Genomic DNA, 26,824 nt, shown 5'->3' with positions numbered 1-26,824 from the left:
TGCTGCTGCCCGGCCCCTTGCTCCTGGTGATGCCCGGGGCTGCAGGGGCCGAGGCCTCTCGGGGGGCGGGTGGGGTGGCGCGCGCTGTGCTTTCTGCCTGGTGACTCAGCACAGGAAGGCATCCCCCCCTCCCTGCCCAACCCCCCTTTAAGTGCCCCCACCCCCCTTCCTCTGTCCTTCCCCGCCGCCCCCGCTGCCAGGAAGGGAGACTGGGAATGCCTGCGGAGGTAGGAGAGGCGTGGGCGCCGGGTCGGTGTCTCTCTTGCACCCTGGGGTGGGCGGGACGTGTGGTAGTTACATTGTCTTTGCCCTGCTTGCGTGTGCCTCTTCCCAGTACTGATGTATTATGTACATGCGATACATGCACTGCATGAGGAGACGCAGGTACAGGGGCAGACAGGCAGGGAGTGTTCCATGTGATATTATTGCAGGTGTCATTTTGTAAGTGTCCGCAATCCCACATAGTACAACGCCCCGTATTTTTTCTGTACAGTGTGGTTCTGTACTTTACAGGTAGCAGCCTCTGTGTGTCCCCCTGTGTTCTGCAGACCCTTTCCTGTATTCGTCTGTTTCCATATAATACTCTTGTGAAGTGTATGCCTCCACAGGCAAATCTAGGTGCTATGCATAAGAACTATATTGTGTAGTTCAGTTAATACCAGGTTAAAAATCATTGATGATGCACATGTAGATGGAACAGTACCAAACAGAGCACATTACATGTATTAACAAATTGGGGGTATCAGTTGATGGAATGGTTTGCCCACATTCTATTTTTGGTCACATTGTAAGCCATGTTTAGAGTTAGTCCTAAAAAGTACATTTGAATATGGGTACCCTCAAACTGGTTTCGTCAATCGGGGGGGGGGGTGGGGGGTGTATCGTGTGAATACCTTTTGTGCAAACAATGTTTATATACCAATTGCAAATTAAAGACAAAAAATGAATGCAAAGCATTGTCATTTACAATGCCAGTAACTTAAACTTTAATGCTGCGAGACCTATTGCATTGCAAATGCTTGTTTCAATTGAAACCTACTTTCCCCATAAAAGGAAGTGGAGGTGGAGAACAGGGCTGCCTAGGAAGAGCCTGTTTACCCCGGTCCACCCCAGTAATGTGGGCGCTGCCTCCCGCAGAGCAGCATTATTATGCGCTCATTTGCATCGGGCAGCTTTCATCTTTTAAGCGGAACTCGCTGTTTCACTTGTGGTGTCTGAAGAGAATAATTAATGTAGAGGCATTTAAATAAGTCTACAGCCACTGTCTGCATGCCTTGCTGAGGTGCATTGGTTGCACCTAGCAGCATTCCACTACACAATCACGGTGTTTGTATGCCTGGATGAGGTGCACTGGAGGCGCCTAGGAGCCTTCCACTACACTCAGTGTCTGCATGAATGGAGTTAAATTGTTTGTTCCCTCTTCTGTGAGGTAGTATTCGGCTTGTCATGTTCGAGGTGCACTGGAGGTGCCTAGCAGTATTCCACTACACTCACGGTGTCTGCATTCACGGTGTTAGGTTGTGACACTTCACTGTGCTGAGAAGACGCATACAGCACGTTCCAGTTGGGGTTGATTGCAGGTGACGCTTATAGTACATTACCTGTTGGGAGCAAGGCGCATTGACTCTGCTTCTCAGCGCTGATGTTCAGTGGCCCACTCCCTGCACGCAGACGTTGCGCACTGCATGGCATTATTAAGATTCAAGGGGCCTTTCAGTGCACTAGGGGACGACTAATAGTTGAGGGTGGGTTTGTGGTGCTCTAGTTCTCTTCCAGGGGATACTCATTAATAGTCAGAAGCACTGAATTATCTCCGCCCATGAGCGGGAACCCGGAACACATAAACAATATACAAATATGTGTAAATATAACCAAAAGTACATAGTACTAATTATACACATATACATGTATAATAACAATAATATGCAGCCTAACATTAATACATAGGCTAATCAAACCAAACCTTACACACGTTCTGAAGCATGAAAATATGCTGTATATAAATGCAATAAACAGGCATGAGCCTAAAATGCATTTCATAACCATGAAAAACCTTTTATTTTCATCAAAGAACCTGTTGTAAATAGTTATTAGCCTAAAAGGCTGCATTTGAAAAAATGTCTGTGTACAGTAAATCAGACTGGCACCTTGCCTTTAAGGCCCCAGAGAATCTGCACACTGCCTTTAAGGCCTCCAGGAGAACTCTGTTCCCATCATGCACCACAGGTGACAGTTAGGTCAGTTCTTTTGTACGGTACAGTAAACTTTAGCAGGAATCTGAACTTAAAACCTTCATAATACATATTGAAACGATAAACCTCAATGCTACTGCTCGCCCCGGGAGGCGGGAGGGTGCTTATGACTTTAATGAGTATACCCCTGGAAGAGAACTAGGATTACAGGTAAGTAACTAATCCTTCTCTTCCAGGGGATACTCATTAGTAGTCCTAAGCACTGACTAGAGTAGCAAGCTCATACCCACCAGGAGCGGGCAAACAGATAAATGCATAGTCACACTTAATAACCACAGTGTTTAACTAGAAGTAGCAAACACATTTCTGAGTGATGCTTGTCCCACTTGCGCATCAGTCTGTGCATCAGAATCCAAACAGTAATGGCTTGTAAACGTATGCACTGAACGCCACGTAGCTGCTTTACATATCTCTGACATATCCACATTCCTAAGGAGAGCTGTGGTAGAAGCTTTCCCCCTCGTAGAATGAGCCCTAGGTCTACCTGATAACGACTTGTGGGCTAGCTGATAAGCCAGTAAGATACATGACACTATCCATCTAGAAATGGATCTCTTGGATGCTGACAAACCAGTATTCGTAGGACCATAGTTCACAAACAGACGGTTCGTGTGCCTCAAAGACTTTGTTTTATCCAAGTAAAATTTCAAAACCCTTTTCAGATCTAATGAATGTAGAGCCCGTTCAGCCGGACTCGAAGGGTTTGGAAAGAAAGTAGGCAATGTTATGGATTGGTTAATATGAAAATCTGACACCACTTTAGGCAGGAAAGAGGGATGAGTCCTGAGTACCACTCTGTTTCCATGAAAAACTGTGTACGGTTCATTGCAACACAAAGCCTGGATTTCGCTCACCCTACGAGCAGAAGTGATGGCCACCAGGAACGCTACTTTCCAAGATAAGTGTTGTAAAGACGCTTTATGTATGGGCTCAAAGGGGGGGCCCATTAACTTAGTCAACACCACATTAAGCTCCCAAGGTGGAGAAGGAGGCCTGACTGGAGGAAACACCTTCCTCAACCCCTCCAGAAAATCCTTCACCACAGGCATGCGAAAGAAAGATACCTGTGTTGGAGACTTTCTATAAGCCGTTATTGCAGCAAGATGAACTTTGATGGAACTAAACTGCAAACCAGATTCAGCAAGGTAAAGAAGATAAGGCAAGATCACCTGTTCTTGACCATGAATAGGATCAAGACCCTTACTCTGACACCAAAGGTAAAAGCGCTTGATTGGGATGGAACTCTAGCCCCTCCTGTTTGGACAGAAGATCCGGGCGACACGGCAATCTGCTGTGTGGCATTATTGACAACTGGAGGAGATCTGGGAACCACCACTAGCGTGGCCATTCTGGGCAAATCAGTATCATTCTGGAATGGGTCTTGTACAGCCTATTGATCACTGCTGGTATCAACGGTGTCGGTGGAAAGGCGTACAGCAAGTTTTGACACCAGTCTATCAAAAGGGCATTCCCTTGACACCCTTTCTGGTAGAACCTGGACGCGAAGACTGGGCATTTTGCGTTTGCCGCGTCTGCGAACAGATCGATGTCTGGTGTTCCCCAATCCTGGAAAATGCTGTGCGCGACGTCTTTGTTTAGAACCCAGTCGTGCGCTTCGACAAAGTCTCTGCTGAGGTCGTCCGCCTGTGAGTTGAGACTCCCCGGTAGGTGAATTGCTGTTATGGACAGGTCTCGTGCAAGTAACCAATGCCAGATGGTCTGGGCTTCTATGGACAGAGTCCTGGATCTGGTACCCCCCTGCTTGTTTAAGTAATACATTGTAGTTGTATTGTCTGTTTGCACCAGGAGGGACCGAGTCTGTAGCGATGGCGCAAGGGACTTGAGAGCAAGATGGACCGCTCTGAGTTCGAATAGATTGATGTGATATCCTTTCTCGAAGTCTGACCATAGCCCTTGTACCTGAGGAGGGCCCATATGTGCCCCCCAGCCTTGGAGAGAAGCATCTGTTATCAGTCTGCGTTGGTGAGTCCTGATGAAAAGGAACTCCCTTCATCACGTGCGCCGCCTTCATCCACCACCGGATGGAATCTCTTGCAGACTGTTGGAGATGAGTTCGATCCTCCCAGCATCCCGCCACTCTGTTTCCACTGATCTTCCAGACACTGCTGTAGAGGACGCATCTGCAAACGTGCGTTTGGCACGATGAAAATGCACGATGCCATTGACCCCAGGAGAGAGGACACTTTGCCGAACTGTCGGACGTGCAGACTGAAGAAGCAAACACTTCGCCTTGATGGATGACCACCTCTCCTCCGAGGACACACGTTTTCTTCTTCCGTGTCCAATTGAGCACCCAGGTAGTGGATCTTATGGGTGGGGTTCATTATGGACTTCTTGTAGTTGACTTGCAGACCCAACTTGCACATGAGTTGGAGGCATATCGACAGATGTTCTTCTAGAAGCGATTGGGATGAACTCTTCAGAAGCCAGTCGTCTAAGTACAGATATTTGAAAATCCGTCTTTCGAATACAAGCCGCCACTACCGCCATACATTTTGAAAATGTTCTGGGAGCTGATCTTAGGCCAAAAGGAAGCACTGCTTACTGATAATGATGAGCCGCTACTTGAAACCTGAGAAACATGCGATGTTTTCTGGATACCGGAATATGAAAATGAGCGTCGTTCAGATCGATGGAGCACATCCAATCCCCCTGGTGTAATTGAGGGAAGATCTGGTGAACAGCCAACATTCGAAACCTTTCCTTCCGAATGAATTTGTTCAACCGTCTCAAATCCAGAATGGGTCTGAACTCCGTAACTGGACCTTTTTTTTTTTTTTACGAGAAAGAATCGAGAGTACAGGCCTTGACCTCTCTGCTGAGATGGAACTGGTTCTATGGCCTTCTTCTTCAGAAGGACTGTCGCTTCCTATTGGAAGCAATTTATATTCCACTGTACCATCTTTAGAGGACGCATGACAGGGGGTGGCTTCTTGAATCTCAAAAGGTACCCGCTCTGAATGATACCCAGCACCCATCTGTCCTTTGTGATCTGTTTCCACTTGTCCAGATAACACACAATACTTCCTCCAACCGGAGTGGAACACGGTTGTAGAGGAAGCCTCAGTTCATTGTTTTTGAGGCTGCTTGGTAGCAGATGATTGCTGCCTATTTCCATTGCCTCTGCCTCGTCCAGGCCGCCGCTGTTGGTATTGCGACCTCTGTTGATTCTGGCTTTGATTTTGCGAAGACCAATTTGTCTGTTGGCTCCTCTGCTGAAAATATCTCTTGTCATAGGGACGAAAATTACCCCAACGTTTAAATTATTTCTGCTTTTCAATGCCTACGGCCTTAAGAGTATCCAACTCCACTTTCATTTTTGACATCTCGTCGTCTGCGTGAGATCCAAACAGAGTCGAACCATTAAACGGTAAATTTACCATTTTCCTCTGAGCCTCCGGCTTTAGCCCCGTAAGGCGAAGCCAAGCTGTACGTCTTGCACAAACACCGTGTGCATAACCATGAGCTGACAGGTCCGCCGCATCAGCAGCCGCGCTAATGCTCTGGTTAGCCACCAATCCTTCTTCTGCCACTATTTCCAGGAAGTCTTTCTGATCCTCCTTAGGGAGTTTATCTGCAAACGAGCCACTGAGTCCCGCTGGTTCTATCAACCCGGGCACTAACGGCAAAAGAGGCCTGCCAGTCGTCTTGTGATGTAGGGTTTCAAAGATGATCGACGTTGCTACTTGGGGAAATGCCATCTTGATGTTGAATTTATTCGCTCCACGACATAACACTTCATTAAATGTGCTCAAATCATCCACGGGAGACACTCTGGAAGGAGTTGTAGATGATATAGTTGGAGAATAGTCTCCATATGAAGATGATGTAGAAGATGGAGAAGGGGTTCTACGTCTTCTCTGAGGAGTTGCCGATCGCTGCCTCCTATGCTCCCTTGAACGTGATTTCTCTCTCACTAAGGATCTTGAGGATGATCTTCTATGCAGCTCCGTCCGAGGGACCTCAGCTCTCTCCCCCATCACCGGACGCATCTTCCAATGTCTTAAAACTTTCCAGCCACCTCGGTGACAAGACACCTGCACAATATTCAGCCCTGCTGAAGACTTGGAAGCTCTGGAAGCTGCACTGTGCTCAGAGACCAATGAGCCAGAAGGTGTCCGTTGTCTGGGCACCAATTGTCTGTCATCTGACACCTGCTCTGAGGTTGAGCCCGAATGAGCCACCACAGAAGAGTCCTGGTGCACTGTCTCTTGCCCCACCGCAGATTGTGCGGCGAACGGGTAAGTGAATACTGCTGCAAAATGATTAAGGGCAAGGTAACTATAATGGCATATCCTATGTAAAAAGTCCAACGCAAGGACCTGCAGCGTCAGTGAGTGAAGCTTACTAAAGAAAGTAGTCAATCAGTCGATGTCTGCTCTAAGAGCATGGGAAGCGGGGAAGTGAATTAACTGCTGGAAGACAACTAAGATACTGACTTCACATCCTCCTACCACCTCCTTTAGTTTTAAATGTTTAACACTGACCGTTGCAGCCCTGGAGCTCGTTGCCTTTTTAGGTCGAAGCCTGCTAGCAGCGCATGCGCTGTAGCAGGCAAAGAGATATTGTCAGGAGTGGTTTTCAATACGGCATGAAGCCACGCCCCTTTTTTCCATTGGCAGGCCTCTCGAAACTGAGGCCTGCCATTGGAAAAAGCTCCTGTTTTACAGATTTGTCTGCTCTGGATACCGCCTCTCGAGGACTCCATGACCTGCCTTACGATATCACGACAATATTTCTTGATCTCCTTGGCAACCATGAAGCAGGTCAAGGAGTCCTGGAGGGGCGGGACTCAGTATCTTGTTTCCGCCCCGTTTTTTTTTTTGTTTGCATTTTTGCAGTAATTCCTGCGCGTTCCTCGGCGGTGGAGGAGGTAGGGGAGAGGTGGTGCTGGTTAATTATGGCCTTCCTTTTTTTCTTTCTTTTTTCTATAAAAGGTATAAGACTCTTGGGAGTGCTGAGGTTTCAGCGAGCGAGCCAATTTTTAATATATAGATATTGGTTTTAGTTTGTTCCTAATGTACTATTTTTGGGGGGTGGTTAATAGTAAACTTGTAGCGACTGCTGTGAGGGAGGGGGACCTTCCGTGAGGTCTTTTTGCAGTAAAGTGAAACTATACAGTAAAATAACACGTTATTGCGTAGACCGTGCTTGCAGCTGAAAAGTAATGTTGTTTTTAAACTCGTTATGATATAAACAATGTATGGAAGGGACGTCGTGCTGGCAGTGTTCACACCTTTCAATATTTGATAAAACACTTTTGAGTGTTGAGGTTTGAGAGGGACAATTTTAAATATATAGATATTGGTTTTAGTTTGTTCCTAAAGTAAATATTTCGGAGGGGAGGATACGTACATTTGCAGCGACTGCTTTGAGGGAGGAGGTCCTTCCGCGAGATCTTTTTACAGTAAAATGAAAGGGAAACTGAACAGTAAAAAAATTACTTTATTGCGTAGACCGCGCTTGCAGCTGAAAAGTAATTTGATTTTAAACTATTTATCACATAAACATTATTGTATCAAGAGACGTCGTGCTGGCAGTGTTCTCACCTAAAGTTTTTTTTTAGGTATAAAGCACTGTAAGCTGGCACTAGTGAGGGCACTTACTGTTTCAAAGGCAAAACTCTACTTTTGAATTAACACTTGCAGCGGCCCCAACTCCCACTAATAAAACGGGCGAGGTGGGGTCACGTGCGCCTGTTTGTATTTCCCCGGATTCACACGTGGTCTGTTTCTGTTATTTGGGCTACCACGCACGGTCTGTGGATAAACAGTATGCGATGGCACATTTAAATATATTTTTTTAATCCTTTCTAGAGGTGTTGGTTGTTGCATTTTATAGCACCTTGATGCACCCGGCGAGGCTTACATGAGGTGCACGTCATATTATTCCAGTAGACTCCTCGTGAATTGCGGGACGTTCACCCCCAATCCTTACAAATCTATCCAGGACATTCAGGTCAAGGTGGTTCTGGTGCGGACAAACAGCATGACCTTAACATTTTACCTTCAAAAGCAAGGCTGCTCACACACTTTTCAATTGTCAGCACTGATGCAGTAAATTTGGCATTGGCCCTCCCCACTGGCAAGTGCACCTCCTGGTGGTGAACAACTTTGCAACCTGCTAAGCAGGATGCAGCAACCACTATGCCAGTTGAAAGTCACCCCACTAGTCCTAATCCCTTGTTTTCATCAGTGGGGTTCATATGACATAGACCTCCTTGTCATGTGCAAAAATCCAAATTGAACAAAGTTTGCCTCCAGGATTCTACTTCCACAGGCCATGGGCAATGCTCTGTGGATCAACAAATAATGGATCCTTGCATACGCCTTTTCTCCTCTCATACAGTAAGTGGTGAAGAAACTGCATCAAACCTCTTCCATCCTCATCCTGGTGGCTCCTCCATGTTCCACACAACCATAGTTCTCAGCTGTTTATCGCCACAGACCAAATGTTCACCAACAGCTGGAGCTCCTCACACAGAACCAGTCTAAGATCATACACCTGGACCCTCAGGCAGTTCAGCCTAGCATTCTGGTTCCTGAGGTCTAAAAGTTTGATTAACTCAACTTGCCTCAAGAGTGCATTGATATACCAAAGGAAGCCCATAGGCTAGACTTAATTTGAGGCGGTGGTTTAAATTGGGGCACACTGGCACTTATTTTTGGAGACCGGCCCTTATTTTTCTTCACCAGACATTAAGCGAGAGAGAGTGAAAAACACAGACAGGAAAGAAGGAAAATGACGGTAACTGGAAAAAGTCCGACGGGTAGAAAGCAGGAACCTGCAGAAATCGAATAAATGACTAGGGAGTATCTGCTACTGTATTAAAGTCATGAGATTGATTCAACACCACGCAGTCTTAGCATTCGATCTGCTGATATTTAATACTGCTGGCTGCGGGCTTCTGAGCAGAGCTTGGGGCACCGGCATTTATTCCTTCACAAATTAAGCACTGCCCTTTGGCCTAACACACACACACTTTCTATGCTGCTAAGTAGAAACCGTTTGTTCACTGCAGTACCCCCAACCACAAACTCTTACACCTGCAGTACAATATGACATTTGCTACATCTGCAAAAGGCAGTACTAGCATACACTTTGATTCAGTTACATCTAGCTGCTACTGCTGCATGCATGCAGAACAGATGACACTCTTTGCTTTTCAAGATCAGTGTTACCAAAGCATTCACGGAGGACCTTAAGTGTCATCCCACTTTAGTGCCACCTGTTCCAGTCTGGTATTTTATTTTTGTCCTCACCAGATTAATGGTCTCCCTCTGAACCAGTGCTTTCTTGTCATTTGCAGTTTCTCTTCTGGAAGGTCCCCTTCTTAGTAACCATAACCTATATTGGGCTCATTAGTAAGCTACTAGCCCTCACACTACAGAAACCTTTCTTCCAGCTACTCCGTGACAGACTTTATTCCCACAGCCTGACTCTGTAGCTGAGAGAGCACTTTACACACTTGGTTTCAAATTTGCCTACATGCATTATATAGATAGGACCAAGTCCTCCTTTAAAACACATCAGCTTTTTGTTGCCTTTCACAGCAACAAAGGTCACACCGTATTGAAGGCAGGCATTGCTAGGTGGATTGTTAAATGTTAACTGTTACCTTAAGGCCAAAAGGATCCTACTTGCCCACCCCAGGTCCCACTACACTTGGAAACAGGGTGCCATTATTTAATTTCCCTGAAATATTCCCATAGCTGACCTCCGCAAAGCTTCCATGTGGTCCACTCCACATACCTTCACAAAGTTATTACTGTTTGGGTATTCTTGCAAGGCAACAGGCTAGAGTCGGTCAAACTGTCCTAAGGACTCCATTTCAGACCACTGCACCATCTACTGAGCATTAACTGCACTGCGACTGTCTCCTTCTGAAAAGTTTGTTTGGGTTAGCCTTTAAGTTGGACATATTCCGTGAGGGGATAGATAAGTCTCTTATTGTTGCATGGATTTCTCTACCAGCTGACGATGCTCTGTTCTATATTTTTTTTATAGATCTGAATCGGAGGCTAAGAAGCGTAAGCACAGGTGAGCCATTGATCTAAACTTTGAATTATTTTATATTATATATATTATTTATATTTATATATAACAGGTTTAATTAAGTTCTGAGAGTTACTTGTCCATAGAATAGGTAAAGCTTTGCTACAGGCTAGATTAGTTTAGTTTCAGAGTTGGTTAACTCTACCTATATTTAAATTTCACTATTGGTTCATTTCCTTGAATATAGGAATGTTAATTTAGCATTTCTTCCGCCTGCTATCTTTAGTATTGCACTGGGAAGCTTTGATTGTGGTTGCCTTTTTTCATTCACATTTTCATTTTGTATTGACAGTTTTTGCTGTGACTCTTCTCTGGATTAACCTACTGTGCATTATTCCATCATTTTGTAGTTGGGTCCAGAACTCGTAATCTTAGGCTTTTTCTCACATTTTCTTTTTCCCTTCTGTTGGGTGCAGTTAGGTTGTTGACCATTTAATCGCTGGTCCCTCTTCCCTGGAAATCATTGTAGTCACCATATTTAGATTCTTTTTTGCACGGTTGGGGTCTGGAAAAACAGCCAGGGACTCTGGAGCTGGTGAGGAAAACGTTTCCCCTAGAAAAAAAACTGACCGACATTTAGGATGGAGGTGGTTACATCTGATTTGACAGAAGTCAAGGGAATATTAAATCGCCATCAAAGGCTGAAAAAACATGTTTTTGGTGCTGATGGACCACATGGGTTGTACAGTGACCTATGGGCATGGAGCAAACCCATTTTAGAGCCACCACAAGTACGCACAAAAGGACTGCCACAACATCTGCATTCTTTGCTTTCTGAGGGGTGCACTATGAGTGAAATTAAGCTCAAGGGAAAATCAGTGGTGGCCACGCCATGGCTTCGTCCTAGTGCAAGCAGAGGGCCCTCAAAGCCTCAGCATTGTAAGCAGCAAAGACAATGCATGAAGACACAGGTGGTCCAGTGGGAAAGACCTGAAGTTGTAGAGTTGGTTGAGGTACAAAGAGGGAAAGGACACATTTTCATTTGGATTCTTTATTCGATGATTAAAAATCACCATAAAAGTACAAACATTCAATATACATTGAGTTCATTTCTTTTAAAAGCAAACCATCAAATTAACATGTAACCTGATGTAAGTGCAACAGCAAAGTCCCAGTGAAATGAATAAAACATTATGATCCATTAAAAACAATCAGAGTTCAGAGTTCTCACAATCCACCCCCCCCCTCCCGACGCCCCCACCCCGCCCCTCTATTTGCTCTTAGTCGGACAGCTACTTTAATAAAATTAATAATACAGCACAATGTAAGGGGGTCCGACGCCTGTTGTAAAAAAATCAAAGCCTCTTTAGCACATTTTATATTTGATTTTTTCAAAATGTCTACCAAGAATCTACGCCTGGGTTCTGAATAAAATGGATCTATCAATACAAAATGAAGGGAATCCTGCGGAGACCTATTGTCGCAGCTGCAGGTTCCCTTCTGCTCAAAAGTAAGTGAATACCCTAATGGTGATCCCAATAAATGTGGTAAAAAATTAACCCTAAAACAGGTCATTAAAAACCTTTCCTGTGCATTGTGTAGCAAATATAAGTAAGGTTCCATTCCTTCAGTAGTCTTTATAAGGTTATATGCGCACACCGTGATTTGAGCCCTTTCTTGTTTTATTCTCTGTGCAGCTTTGTGTGCAAAAAACTCTTTTTTAACAATTGTCTTATCCTGGGGGATGATTGCTGTGGGATCGAGAAAAAGATTCCCTAGGCCCAGAGTTAGCAGTACAGATTTTACATAACTGAGCCACGGGATTCGCGACCATTTTTCTCTGCACAAGCAGTCCTTCAATATTTCCCTGCTTAGGCTCGCCTCTGGGTTTATCCAGATTTTAAGCCAGGCTTTAATTGGCCTAACCTTTATCGAATCTTAAAGGTAGGGGATCCCTAACTCCCTGTGTGCTATTGCGGCTGATAAGCTGTGTGGGGCTTTCAGGACGGATCGTAGAAAACACCTAAGAGGATGTTCCCCTAAAAAAGAGACCTCGACTAATTCAACAAGGTCGCACTGTGACCAAGCTAAAAACCTCATTCTAAGCACGCTAAGACTGTTTTAAAGCCGAAACCTTAGATGCCTCTCTGCAGGCAGAAGTCAAGAGAGCTATTCAGTTAGTGGAAGAGCCTCATTACCAGCCTTGTTGCTGAATGGCGATCAACTGCATGTGGGGGACCAGGCACCTTCTGGGAAGAAGATTCTGTCTGCCAAAGAATGGAGACTGTTAACATTGACTAAAGGGGTCTTGACATTGAGAGAAAGACTACCCTTGATGTAGAAATACAGGTCTTGATAAAATATTAAGCAACAGCTCGACTACTTTCTTAAAAAAAAAGTTCCCTGTAAATGTTCCTTAAAGGAATATAGAACAAGTGGTAAGAAGTTTAGACCCACTGTTAACACCTGAACTACAGGAAGAATAAAGTATTTTTTCCTGTATGAGAAAGGTCTGGTCAAGCAGGATTCTTTCCAGGTAGGAGAGTCTACTGAGGAACGGGAAGACCTACATGCAGATATGCCAGTAGAAATGGTAGGTTCATACCTGTGTCTACCCTGTCACCCTGATGACTTAATGCATATAGTGCAGCATGCGAGGGCCGCAGGCACAAGATTGCATGTGCTATCCAAACGAGCACAGCATATATGAAAGTGGGCTTTAGAAAGAAGGATAACACTAAGTGCAATACACCTGCCCAAGGAATAGAACAGAGCTGGCGCACAAATCAGAATGAATGTCTTGTCAATGGAATGATAAGAGATTGTTGCCTACATTTTCTCACTAATTCCATTAATGCCACATGTGTATACAGAAGTGCAAACAGGCACACATGACACTAATCCCCATCACTAAGCTGGACAACAGTGGTTCTCAGTCCTAATAGAAAGTTGATGGGATGGTTTATGAAGCTCCCAGAACATTGTGACCTACTAACCGTAGAGGAGGGATAGGCTCCATCCAGAAACTTATATCCTGAGCCTAGTTGTATGGTTCCAGAGGACACAATTTGGTTGTTCGATCGACCATCAAGATCCATGGGGATTTCAAGGATGCATACCATAAGTAAGTATTATATGGACAAGTGGAACCGGTTCATATGCTGATGTAACAGGAAATGCCTTGGTAGAGGCTGGACACAACTGCATTTGCAATACAAAAAAACTTGCCTATGCCTCACCGAAGGTCCTATGTGGAACCTCAATTTGGTGTTGACCCAACTAATGAAAGCAGCTTTTAAACTCCTGCTTAAGGCTGAACTCTTATCTAATGATGAAAAAAACATTTTAGTTGCTTCCCATTAAGTGGAGAAGTTTAAATACAGACACTTAGGACACATGAACTCTAACTACAAATTCACATTGATAAATTAGTAATGAGAAAAAACAGTTTATACCGACGGTGGTATCAGTTTCATGTTAATCAAGGGGTACACCTACCTCCTTTCTTATAACAACCCAAGACACAGGCTGAGAAAGCACTACATACGCTGGATATGAGGCTAGCAATTACTTAACACTTGCAAAACCAATGAGAAAGAGGGGTCATTTTTTCATCTCCTTTGCAGAAGCAAAGAAAGGCTATCCAGTTACAAAGTGAACTATTGCAAGATTGATAGTTCAAACAGTTCAAGACTGTCACAAAACAGCAGGATTAACATTGTGAGAGAGGCCAAGGGACCACTCAACAAAAAAAAGGAAGCAACCTTTGCCTATATAGGAACTGTATCCTTAACTTGCATCTGCTTGGCAGCCGCATGGTCTTCCGTACACACCTTCACAAAGCATTGCTTTGTGATCATCCAGACCAAAAAGGAGGCGTAGGTAGGAACAAGTGTTAAAACACTTGTTAGCAATGCACACTCCTAACCTCCAGAAAGAAGATACAGCTACAAAATCAATGCTCAGCGTGTGAATCCATTAAGAATAATGCTGCAAAATTAAAAGGTTAATTATCAGTTTGAGTAACTTTACAGCTCAACACATTTTCTGGATACACATGCTACCCACCAACCTCCCTAGATGATGTGCATGGCAAGAGCAACCTGTACAGGGGGGTAAAAAAGAACTTCAGGATGGCAACTGTCCGTTTCCAGTGCGTTCATAAGACATCAGAGGAGGGACAAGAGACCAAATTTTTGCCGACTTTAGGCCTAAGAGGGGAAAAAAGAGAAGACAAATAATTTAGACCAAACTACTAGATTGTGGAATAATGTACATCATGTGAATCCAAATTAATTCTTGTTGTTCAAAACTACTACTAGAAAGTAACCTTAATTTTTTTTGTGGTTTGCTTTTCTTAGTTACACATTTTAATTCATGAAGAAAGAATTTGACCAATGAAGAACTATTGCTTTTAAATAAACTTGTAATACTTGAGTAACCCGAGGATAGTGTGTGTGTGTGTGTGTGTGTGTGTGTGTGTGCGCGCGCTGTAACTTGGTTTGGAATGTTTTTTTCAGGCAGTCCTCGAATCTGAGAGCCAATGTGAGAACTTTGGCTGACTAAGATAATCCTAATAACAAAGTAATTGATATCATTTGTTGACAGGATAGCAAGGTCTGAATTGATGATGCTGGCCTTTTTGGTCATTACCCGTTTAGCGCGGCGCAAAATTTGCCGCACTGCGGGTGTTCTATTGCGTGGGCAGGGCCGCGTCTGCCAACGGACGTGCACAGCACTACCAAGGTAGTGCTCGCGACGGCCGTTGGCCGACAGCAGCAGCTAATGGGTTAATCTGATAAATTGAATGAAATGCACATTATTTTTAAAATGAGCAATTCTTGGGGTTGACAATTTGAAAATGTTACTAATAATAAAAAATGAGGAGTGTGTGTGATTATATTAAATTAGAACTAATTTGGTGGGACAGAAGATTAATTTCTCAATAGAAATGGACTCCCAAATAATACTGAGTAGAGCTGACATTTATGTAACAAATGAGAGGGACAAAAATTAGCACACCACCTCTAAAAATCAAATATCAAATTCCACCTCTCAGAAGTGAAAACCATGCATTTTGTTGTGCCCATTCCCTCCAGACCCCTTAATCTTTCCCCAAAAGTGTTCTCTTCTCAAAATGCTACACATATTGGATAAGATGAACTGAATAGAAAATCCTTTCCTTACTGCACGTATTGAAACTTTTAGATCCCCATTTTATATGGTTAATAAACTGTTACTTTGGAGCAAATTTAGATAGTTATTTCTTCAAAGAATTCATCTTTGTCTGCTTTAAGCATTAATACAATTGTATTTAAATGCTTAGCTTTTAGTTTGGACTCCTTCATGTAAATGACTAGATAGCATCCCTACTATTCAATCTGTCCTTGCAGATTTTGAACTTGCTGTCTGATGTTTGGAACATCGCGGCTGAAAACTTGTACTCAGTGCTGGGTTGGAAGCATTGTATCATCTCCTTTTCATACTGTATGGAGAAAAAAAGGCAGTAAACATTATTAAAGCAAAATTAATCCTCAGCTTTGCAGAAATAAGATGAGGCAGGGTTAAGAGGCTGGAATAAGAGGGCGAGGGGACTTCTCCTTCAAGGGATCTTCTTTTGAAGTTCTAAGTAATGAGTAGCCCTGCTAATGTGCTGAATCAGGGTGCAGCCTTACATGTTCATTTACATTACAGATTTGGATGATTTTATTGAACAAAAGTTTGTTATAAAAAACTTTTTTGCAGCACTTTCTCTTCTGATTTTATTTGCTGTGCATAATTCTGCCAGGTGGTGGTGATTTTTGTAGCAGTATATATTTGTGCATGGCATGTGTTGCTGTAGATACGCATGCTCTGTTTACTCCTGCATCTAGTGTTCTGCCCTCACATTCTTAAGTTGTTTTTCTTAGAAGAAAGGCATTCCAAAAGATGGCAGTTTCTCGGTTCCACAAATAGTGCTAACAGCAGACACATCGCTCACCGGATGGGGAGCTCATCTTCAGACCCATACCATCCTGGGTATATGGACCCCTCAGCAAAAAACACAACATAAATTACCTCAAACTACTGGCAAATTTTCTGGCACTAAAATCCTTTCAACTCCATCTGGTAGGTAAAGCTGTCCTAGTCCGTACAGACAACATGACAGCAATGTACTACTCTAAAACATAGCTAGTCCTGATTGATTATGATATATAATTTGGGGGATCTGGACTAGCTTACCTAGTCCTCTCTCTCCTTTTTGATTTGCCAGCAATGTACTACATACATAAACAAGGGGAGACTCTACAGCTTTTATACATAGCTCAAAGCTTATGGAGATGGGCCTTCCGCAAAACATATATCCCCTTGCAAAACACCTCCCAGGGATACACAATCCGATTGCAGATCTGCTCAGTCGTCAAACACAGCAGATCCACGAATGGGAACTTCATCCTACAGTTCTTCTGCCATTCTTTTGCATGTGGGGCCACCCAGAAATAGATCTGTTCGCCACACATCAAAACACAAAATGCCCAAGCTTCGCATCCAGGTATCCACAACCATTGTCCAAAGGCAATGCGCTATGGATGAACTGGTCAAACAAATTTGCTTACGCTTTTCCGCCTCTCCCACTAATTCCGTTAGTGGTTCAGAAGCTCAAACCGCATTCCCTCACAATGATCCTGATTGCTCCAACATGGGCCTGACAACCATGGTTCACAACTCTTTTAGAACTATCAGTAGTTACTCATCAAAATTGCGCCTTTCAGCGAAGCTTCTCACTCATAACCATTGAGAGAGAAGGCATCCAGATCCCAATCAACTCATTCTTGCAATCTGACTCCTGAAGTCTTGGTGTTCGGTTACCTCAATCTCCCACCAGACTGCATGAACATTAAAAAAGCTAGACTTCCTACCACCAGAGCATGTTATGCTGCAAAGTTAAAATGATTTGTAATTTACTGTACAATTAACAATCAATCCACTGGATGCTTCTATTCAAAACATTATCTCCTACACCTACAGCAATGTAACCCAGCATATACATCCATAAGACTACATCTCGCTGCAATAGCAGCGCATCTCCAAAACAGACAACACATGTCTTTGTTTAGAGTACCCGCTATTAAAGCATTTATGGAAGGACTTGAAAGAATAATACCACCTAGAGCTCCACCCTCTCCAGTATGGAAATTAAACATTGTGCTTACTAGACTCATGGGTCCCCCTTTTGAACCTCTGCAAAAGTGCAAACTAAAATTCCTCACTTGGAAAGTAGCCTTCATAGTCGCCATCACATCTCTCAGACGAGTTGGTGAACTCCAGGCATTAACCATACAAGAACCATTTTTACAAATCCATCATAACAAAGTGGTTCTTGGGCCTAACCCAAATTTTTTACCTAAAGTCGTTTCTGCCTTCATCTTAACCAGTCTGTTGAACTCAAAGTTTTTTCCCCACACCCAGACTCCGTGGCAGAACGGGCTCTTCGCAAATTAGACGTTAAAAGAGCAATACTTTAACACCATTGAAAGGACAGAAGACTATAGGAAAACTAAATAACTCTCTGTGGCTTTCTCCCCATCTCATAAGGGCAATCCCATTTCCAAAGCGGGGATTGCAAGGTGGATTGTCAAATGCATCCAAATATGCTATATTAAAGCCAAAAGCACACCAACTATTCCCCCTAGAGCTCATTCCACAAACAAACTAGTTGCTTTTATGGTATTCTTAAGGAACATTCCCCTAGATGATATATGCAAAGCAGCAACTTGGTCTACACCACATACTTCCACAAAACACTATTGTGTAGATGTGCAAGCTAAACAACAAGCCAGTTTGGGCCAGGCTGTCTTAAGAACACTTTTTCAAACCACTGCAACAGATACAGGTAGCCACCGCTAAGGAGGTTCTGTAGTAGGGGATCTCTGTGTATAGTCATAATCTAGTGAATAGTCCCACCGATGTGCGTGGACCCCGGAGCAATCAAAAATGCAGAACTGCACAGACACTTAAGAGAGAATTTAAAGACATATAATGCAGCCTAAAAAGGCTACACTGTCCAGTACTTCACCTAGAAATTCCACCAAAAAATCCACAAAACAGCAAAGCCTGTCCAGATTTCCCTTGCCTTCAGCAAAAACCCCTCTGGAATGATAGAGAGGAAGACATGGACAGACAAGACCCATAGGCTGCCATTATGTGGCTCAGAACAGGATACTGTGCCTTCAAGAGAACTTTCCAGAACTTCACAGTATCCCAGAATGCCCTGCAGGTCCCTCTTACTTTCAGTTCTTTTTTCCGGCTCCTACTAGCAGGACCCTGGAGCATTGAGCGCTCCCTTTTGGGACTTATTTGGTGTTTTTTTCACTAATTTTCGAAGATTTAGCACTTTATTGTGCTGTGTGGCTTTTCTTGGGTTTCTCACTCTGTTTTCTGTCGAATATGCCTGCCTTATTCGACAAATGCCCAGAGTGCTCCAGGAAAAAGGCCAGGTCGGACCACCATGAGGTGTGTATCCTCTGCCTTCCAGCTTCTCATGTTCCAGAGGAGTGTGTTATCTGCCAAGGCTTCTCTGGAAGGACCCTGAGGGACAGGAAGAAGATCAGACTTCAGGGTCTCGAGGAAAGAAGACTGAAGACTGAAGGTTTAAGGTGGGTCTGGAGGGGCATCTTCTGCCCATGCTGAGGCTCCTGGGGGGCTCCCCAGGGGCAGGAAGACCAGCAAACGTCACCATTCTCCGCCTGGGTCCGTTGCGCCCACTACGGCGTCGAGAGGAATGACTGCGGTCTGTTCCCCATCGTCGGAGTGTGGTAAATAAAATAATACCCTGTCGGAATTTCTATACTTAAACAAAAGGATCATGCATATAATGAGAGGCAGAGTCCGTGGTGTCCGATTCAAAAGGGCTTTATTTCAGTAACTCGAGTTAAAGGAGAATCGGGTTCCATCACCACTAAGGTTCAGGAAGGGTCTTCTGAACTTTATTCACAGAGTACAATATTTATACATGGAATATACATTGCATTGCATAGAGAAGGAGGAGCGCTCCAGGCAGAGCAAGAGAAAAACAGAGATAAGAACATGTGGGCGTGCAAGAGGCGTGTAAGAAGGCGTACATGTGGGCGTTCACTTGAGGAGTCATAGGTGAGTCATAGGTGGGTGGATACATGGAGGGGGTCTACATGGTCAGCTGGAACCTTTACCCTACTTGTGCGCGCAACTTGGTCATGACGTACAATTAACGTGTAACTGGGGGAAGCTAGGGGGAGCTGACTTTCGATCTAGTAGAGAAACCTTCAGTGTCGGGACGACCTGCACGTCTGGTATTATCTGATATTATCTGATATCTTAGGTTTGGAGGATGTTTTATCTGAAGTAAAGGTCGCTGGAGCAAAGGTTGCTCATCACCAAGACCCAGTGTGTGCATATATTTCTTCGTGCATTGCGTGGGGGCCATGGGCTTTTTATGGATGCAAGCTCTGTAAATCACTGAAACGGAGACAGAAAGGCTAGGCCCTATCTTCTGCAGGCGGGTTATGTTTACCTTCACTGGGCAGGAATGTGTTTCTGTGGAGCAAAGCAGATAACTGTGTGCAAAATACTGTCTTGACAGGCCAGGCTGGGCCCCTCTCGGCTGAGCAAGAAGTATGCGAGAGGTCAGGGATACATAGCCGAGCTACAGCTTTCAGAGTGTCTGGGAGCATGGAGCCTGAATTCGGGTCCTGGCTCAGGCTGAGCCACAAAACTGGTTCATCTCGACTTTAAAACGTGCACCATGCAAATACATTGGCAACATAGGCCTCAGTGCGGAATTAACGTTTCTTTCATGGGGGACTTTGTAACTGACATGCTAATGTGGGACGGAAATGCAGAGGCATCATTATTACAGGCATGAGAGGGAAAATACACAGGTGACATGAACATACACTAAATGTGGGGTACAAGCAGGGGACACATTGGCCACGTAAAATTTCTATTTCCTCAGGAGACGAAACGACGTAGAGGTTCGGCGTCGAGGGATGTGACCAGACCTTCGAAGTCTCCGGTGATCGTTTCATCGCCATCTTCGTCGGCGTCGACGTAGAGTGAGCGGGGTCGACGAGCCAGGCGTCGGCGCTTGCCGTCGAGGCGATACCGCCGTTCGCCGTCGGCGAAGAGGAGACGGACGTCGTCGGTGAGTTCCTCGCTGTCGAGGCACAGGAAGTCGCCGTCGAGGCGCATGAGGTCGCCGTCGAGGCGCATGAGGTCGAGGCGCATGAGGTCGCCGTCGAGGCACCGAGGATCGCCGTCGAGGCACCAAGGTTCGACGTCGAGGCGACGGAGGCGTTCGCCGAGGAAGAGACGCTCGACGTCCAGGGGCCGACGCTCGCCGTATGGTCTCCGTTCTAAGACGCCGAAAAGAGGTGGAAGTAGACCTGATGCCGTGGGAGGTTCACCTACGTCACAGGCTGGAAATGAAGGGGGTTCGCCACACTCGGTGTATTCCGAAGTTTATACCCCGTCGGGGAAGATGATTCCCCCTCCTCCGTTACCGAGAGGTCTCCCTCCGAGGACGCCAACTCCGCCTCCGTTGCCTCCACCGCAGCCTGGATCAGGGTTGCCTGAGAAGCCACCTCCGGTTCCTCCGAGGTCGACTTTGTTGCCTAAGTTTCCGACACCTCTGAAGGGCACGCCTAGGCCAAAGGCTACGTCCAAACCCAAGTCACCCGTTCTGGTGGGCCCGGTTGATCGTCCTCGGCCGAGAAGGTCCCGTTCACGCTCCGGACGGAGAGGAAGATCAAGGAGTCGACATAGATCCTACACCAGATCTAGGCGTCGCCATAGGAAGAGAGGGTCCAGTTCTCGTACGGACTCTTACAGGACCCAAACTGCCTACTCGCCGACCTTATCGGACTCTCCAGAGACCCGGATATCTCCAGTGGACGACATTGCCACGTTCCAGGAAGTTCTCCTGAGGGGGGCTGCGAAGTTAGGTATCACGGTGAGGGCTCCAACACCTACGACGTCCGTGATATTCGAGACGCTTCACAAGAAGCACTTGTCTCGCCCTCTGTTGCCTCTGGTGCCTGGATTGAAGGAACCTGCGGAGGAGCTGTTCCTCACGCCAGCGGTGGTGAAGGCCGCTTCGTCCCGGCTTCTGAAAAAGTACAGGGCCCCGGATTCGGACCCTGCATTCCTGAGAATGGATCCAGTACCGCATTCAGTGATTGTGACGGCGGCCAGGAAATTACATTCTACCTCCCCGTCATCCACTGTGCCGCCAGATAAGGAGAGTCAGTGGATCGACTCAGCAGGAAGAAAAGCGTGTGGGACCGCTTCCGCTGCCATGAAAGCTGCCAGCGATACGGCTCTGCTAGGCCGTTACGACCGGGCGCTGTGGGACTCCCTTCAACAGTTCGTGGAACTGCTACCGAGAGACAAGAGGGAGGACTTCCAGGAGATCCTCAAGGAAGGGATGCTGGTTTCAAAGCAGGCGATCAGTGCAGCGGCGGACACCTCCCTGTTGGCTGCACACGGTTACTGCCATGTAATCAACCAGCGGCGGCATGCCTGGCTATGGCTCACGTCACTCAAGCCGGAAGCCCAGCAGCGGGTGGCCAATCTGCCCTTTTCCGTAAACACGCAGATGATGAGATGGCCCGCATGAAGGCGGAGGCAGAGACCCTGATGGCTGAGGGTATGGAGAAGCCCAAAGAGAAGAAATCCTTCAGGCCTTTCCAGAGGCGCTACGGCGCACAGGGAAGAGGATGGGGGCAGTCTTCGGGGCAGCAACAACAGCAGCAGTTCCGGAGACCCTTCCAGAAACGTCAGAAGGGTAGAGGACTGCAACAGTCCTCTACCGCAAACAAGGGCCCGGCCGGGTCTCGACCCTGAGCGGTTACTTCCCCTTCATCCGTTACCCGCTCCGGTGGGGGGGAAGCGTTCAATTTTTTCTGGCAGAGTGGAGAAAAATTACTCAGGACAAGTGGGTGCTGAATATTGTTTGCAATGGAAACAGTTTTCGGTTCATCAGCTCTCCTCCAGCGATCCCTCCGGTCAGCTCGCAGTATCAACTGCGCAAGCTCCAGGCGGAGGCCGATATCCTGTTAAGGGCGATAGAAGACGTTCCTCTCTCAGAGGAAGAGGTCTGTACTCCCGGTTCTTTCTGGTTCGCAAGAAGGACAAGAACAAGTTCAGGCCCATTCTGGACTTGCGGCAGGCAAACAAGTGGATTCGCAGAGAAAAATTTAGTATGCTGTCGTTGCATCAGATTTACCCTCAGTTGCAACAGGGGGACTGGCTTTGTGCCATAGACTTACAGGATGCGTACTTCCACGTGCCCATCGTGTACAAACACAGGAAGTTTCTGCGATTTCAAGTCGGCATCAACCATTACCAATACACAGTGCTGCCTTTCGGACTGAAATCAGCGCCCAGGACATTCTCGAAGTGCATGGCAGTGGTAGCGGCTCACCTCAGGAAGAACAAGGTGTTTGTCTACCCGTACCTGGACGATTGGTTGATCAAGGCCTCCTCCTTCTCGGAAGCTCAAGCAGACTTCCAGAAGACGTGCCTTCTCTTGAACAAGTTGGGGTTGCACATCAACATGTCCAAGTCTGTCCCGATCCCGGTCCAGTGCATTCAATACTTGGGAGCCACCATCAATACGCTGTCAGCAAGCGTGTCTTCTTCGGAGGAGCGACGGCGATCGATCCTTCGGAAGGCTCAGGCTCTTATGACCGCTCCATCTACAACAGTGAGGACGGTGTCTTCTCTACTGGGGTCGATGGCCTCATGTAACTTCCTCACTCCTCATGCACGACTACACATGAGACCTCTGCAGGAGTGCTTGGAGGACCAATGGGACCAGAGGAGAGGATCTTGGGACCACAAGATACGACTGTCTCTGCATGCTCTTCAGTCTCTGAAGTGGTGGTGTTCGGCGGAGAATCTCCTCAGAGGCGTTCCCTTCCACAAGGACATTCCTACTCAGACTATCGTGACGGATGCTTCTCTCCAAGGCTGGGGAGCGCATTCGGGAGACTTACAGATTCAAGGAACGTGGTCTCAGACGGAGTCCACGTATCACATCAATTTCCTGGAACTCAGAGCTGTTCACTTGGCACTGAAGGCCTTTCTTCCGTCCTTCCGGACCAACTCTCTGCTTGTACAGACGGACAATACGACCACGATGTATTACCTCAACAAGCAGGGGGGGTCGAGATCGCGCACCCTGTCTCAGGAGGCGCGGACTATCTGGCGCTGGCTTTTGGCCAAAGGATTGACGATAACGGCTACCCATCTGCCAGGTGTGCAAAATGTTCAGGCGGACGCACTGAGCAGACTGATTCAGGAAAACCACGAATAGGTCATAAACGACGACGTGCTAGGAGAAGTCTTCGAAAGGTGGGGACTCCAGACGTGGATCTGTTCGCCACCGCCGAAAACAGCAAATGCCGAGACTTCGCCTCCAGGTACTACCAGCAAGGGACGCTGGGGAATGCACTCTGGATCAACTGGTCGAACAGCTTTGTTTACGCTTTTCCGCCCATTCCTCTGATTCCGGCGGTGCTCATCAAGCTGTCCCGGTCCAGGGCACGGATGATCCCGATTGCCCCGGAATGGCCCAGACAGTGGTGGTTCACGGACCTTCTACACCGGTCCCTCCTTCCACCCATACGGTTGCCGTGCAGGCCGGACCTTCTCACGAAGTTCGGGGGGCAGATGTTGCACCCCAACCTCTCGTCCTTGAGTTTGGCGGCATGGCTCCTGAGAGTGCAATATGGCCATTTGAATCTGCCCTAAGATTGCATGGACATTCTGAAGGAGTCTAAGATCTTCCACTCGGACTTCCTACGCTTACAAGTGGAAGAGGTTTTGTATCTGATGTCTGTCCAGGAATTTTTGACCCAACGACGTGCAAGGAAGATGTCATCCTTCCTTACCTTCTGCATTTGGCGCGGTCTGGCCTTAATGTTCATTCCATTAAGGTTCATCTCGCTGCATTGACTGCCTACAGGAAAAGCCCTTCACAGACTTCCTTCTTCCAGATCCCTGTGATCAAAGACTTTTTGGAAGGCTTGAAGAAAGTGTTCCCTCCTGTCAGGCTTCCTTCGCCTTCATGGGAATTGAATGTGGTGCTGTCCAGTTTGATGAAGGAGCCTTTGAACCCATTCATAAGGCTTTGTTGCAGCACCTGTCCTGGAAGGCGGCGTTCCTCGTGGCCATTACTTCGGCCCGCATGGTGAGTGAAATTCAGGCGTTGTGTTGCAATGAACCTTATACTGTATTTCATGCTGCTAAGGTTGTTATGCGTACTCGCCCTAAATTCCTTCCCAAGGTTATTTCTGATTTTCATGTCAAACAGACTATAACTTTGCCTACGTTTTTTCAGAACCCTTCATCTCCAGCGGAAAGGTCTCTACATTCCCTAGATGTTGAAATTTTATCTGGATAAGACCAAAAGTATTCGTAGGTCAGACCAATTGTTTATCAATTATGGATCAGTCAGGACAGGTCTTGCGACCTCTAAGCAGTCCATCTCTAGGTGGATTGTCCTGCATACAACTGTGTTACCAGAAAGCTAATAAGACCGTAGGAGGGAAGCCTAAGGCTCATTCCACCAGGGGCAAAGCTGCCACGACAGCCTTGCTCCGTAATGTGCCGATTGCAGAAATTTGCAAGGCCGCCACTTGGAAGTCGGTTCATACCTTTGCTAAGCATTACTGTCTGGACACTGATGCCAGAGCGGATGCTCAGGTGGGACAGGCTTCGCTGCAGAATTTGTTCGCACAATAGTGGTATTGGTTTCTTTTCTCCACCGCCGCTTTGGTGTGGGGATGGGCTTGCCATTCTATTCACTAGATTATGACTATACACAGAGATCCCCTACTACAGAAGGAGTAGTTTCTTTTCTGTAACTCCAGTTCTGTAGTAGGGGTATCTCTGTTATAGTCATAAGCGCCCGCCCTCCTCCCCGGTGGAGACAGATATTCATATACCGAATACTACAGGTCTGGCGTGTTACGCCTTCAAAAAGAACTGAAAGTAAGAGGGACCTGCAGGGCATTCTGGGATACTGTGAAGTTCTGGAAAGTTCTCTTGAAGGCACAGTATCCTGTTCTGAGCCACATAATGGCAGCCTATGGGTCTTGTCTGTCCATGTCTTCCTCTCTATCATTCCAGAGGGGTTTTTGCTGAAGGCAAGGGAAATCTGGACAGGCTTTGCTGTTTTGTGGATTTTTTGGTGGAATTTCTAGGTGAAGTACTGGACAGTGTAGCTTTTTTTAGGCTGCATTAGATGTCTTTAAATTCTCTCTTAAGTGTCTGTGCAGTTCTGCATTTTTTCGACACTTTAAAAGATTATTTTTGATTGCTCCGGGGTCCACGCACATGGGCGGGACTATTCACTAGATTATGACTATAACAGAGATACCCCTACTACAGAACTGGAGTTACAGAAAAGAAACTACTCCTAACTCCTTATCTATAGTCTATGCACAAGTATACGTTCTACAGCTCATACACCTCGAACGGAAAATGCTACTTACCAGTATGCATCTGTTCTTGATTTGTATAAGCCCAACTGCCTCCCCGGATACCTCTATCTGTTCCAGTACTATTTTACTTAGATACATTACTCATGGACATATTTTCTATTTTTACTAACTCGATCATAACCCTCCATGGCAAAACAATCTATAGATGGAGTCGATGCCCATGCGCACTATTGTCCTAAGGAGGAGTCACCTACCTCGTGACTACAAAAACTTCCAACACAAAACCAAAGTGCAAACATTCGATCCCAACACCAGATGGCGATATATGCACAAGTATATGAATCTACAGTCTACATGCCAAGTAAAACTGATATTTTGGTGATGTACGTGACCACATAGATGTGCCTCCATCAGATTTTTATTGGGTTTCTGAGCTAGGCCACACTAGTAGCCTTTACTTTTCCCTATCCTTGACTTGCTTCTCCTCCTAGCCTCTCTTCGGAGGCTAGCTCTGATTTCGTTCGGCTTTCGCGGAGAGTCCATGTAGTTATGTGGCTGCATCTTTCTTCCTTTGAAGGTGTCCAATGATCCCCCTACTTGGGGTGCTTCAGAGGAACCAGCTAAGGACTAAGCCTGCGCTTCCCTTCAGTGAAACCCTCTTTAATATTCTGTTTGTCACTTGGGTTAAGCCTGTTTCAAGGGTCTCCGTGAACCTGTCTGTTGGTTATAGGCACCATCCTGCCCCTGGAGACATGATCAGCCTTTACAGTCCGCCTTCTCCCCTCCGTCACCAGTGACTCTCAGGACACTCTTGCTCAGTTGATCCAGGATGGCTCAGACAGCTACATTGCTGATTCATTGTGGCATAGATGCCACAGATTGTTGGATGGCCCATGGCCTTTTGGTAGCTCTTCGCTGGCGTGCCTGGCTTTGTACCTCCAACTTCTTTGAGGCTGTTGAAGGACCTGCCTTTTGACTACCAATATCTGTTTGCCTCCCAAGCTGCCTCCGCCTTACGCTGTTTTTGGGATAGTCTGTGTGGGGCGTTATCTTAATCCCTAATGCCCTTTCCCCACTACACTCGGTTGGACT

At 46.1% G+C, this 26,824-nt stretch overlaps 1 protein-coding gene across 6 annotated transcripts in view; it reads left to right on the top strand.

Annotated features, from left to right (window-relative positions):
* Nucleotides 1-26,824, top strand: part of LOC147703187 (uncharacterized) — a 901,849-nt gene that overhangs the window by 402,447 nt on the left and 472,578 nt on the right. For all 6 annotated transcript variants that reach the window (XM_086931719.1, XM_086931718.1, XM_086931717.1 and 3 more), the window contains exon 7: nucleotides 10,281-10,313. In XM_086931719.1, the coding sequence (XP_086787845.1) occupies nucleotides 10,281-10,313 (33 nt within the window). The remainder of the gene's footprint in view (nucleotides 1-10,280; nucleotides 10,314-26,824) is intronic.

This window comes from Lissotriton vulgaris, chromosome 7, assembly GCF_964263255.1.
Source record: "Lissotriton vulgaris chromosome 7, aLisVul1.2, whole genome shotgun sequence".
NCBI classification, from domain to species: Eukaryota; Metazoa; Chordata; class Amphibia; order Caudata; family Salamandridae; genus Lissotriton; species Lissotriton vulgaris.
The sequence above is the reverse complement of the archived record's forward strand: the minus strand, read 5'-3'. Positions and strand labels throughout refer to the sequence as shown.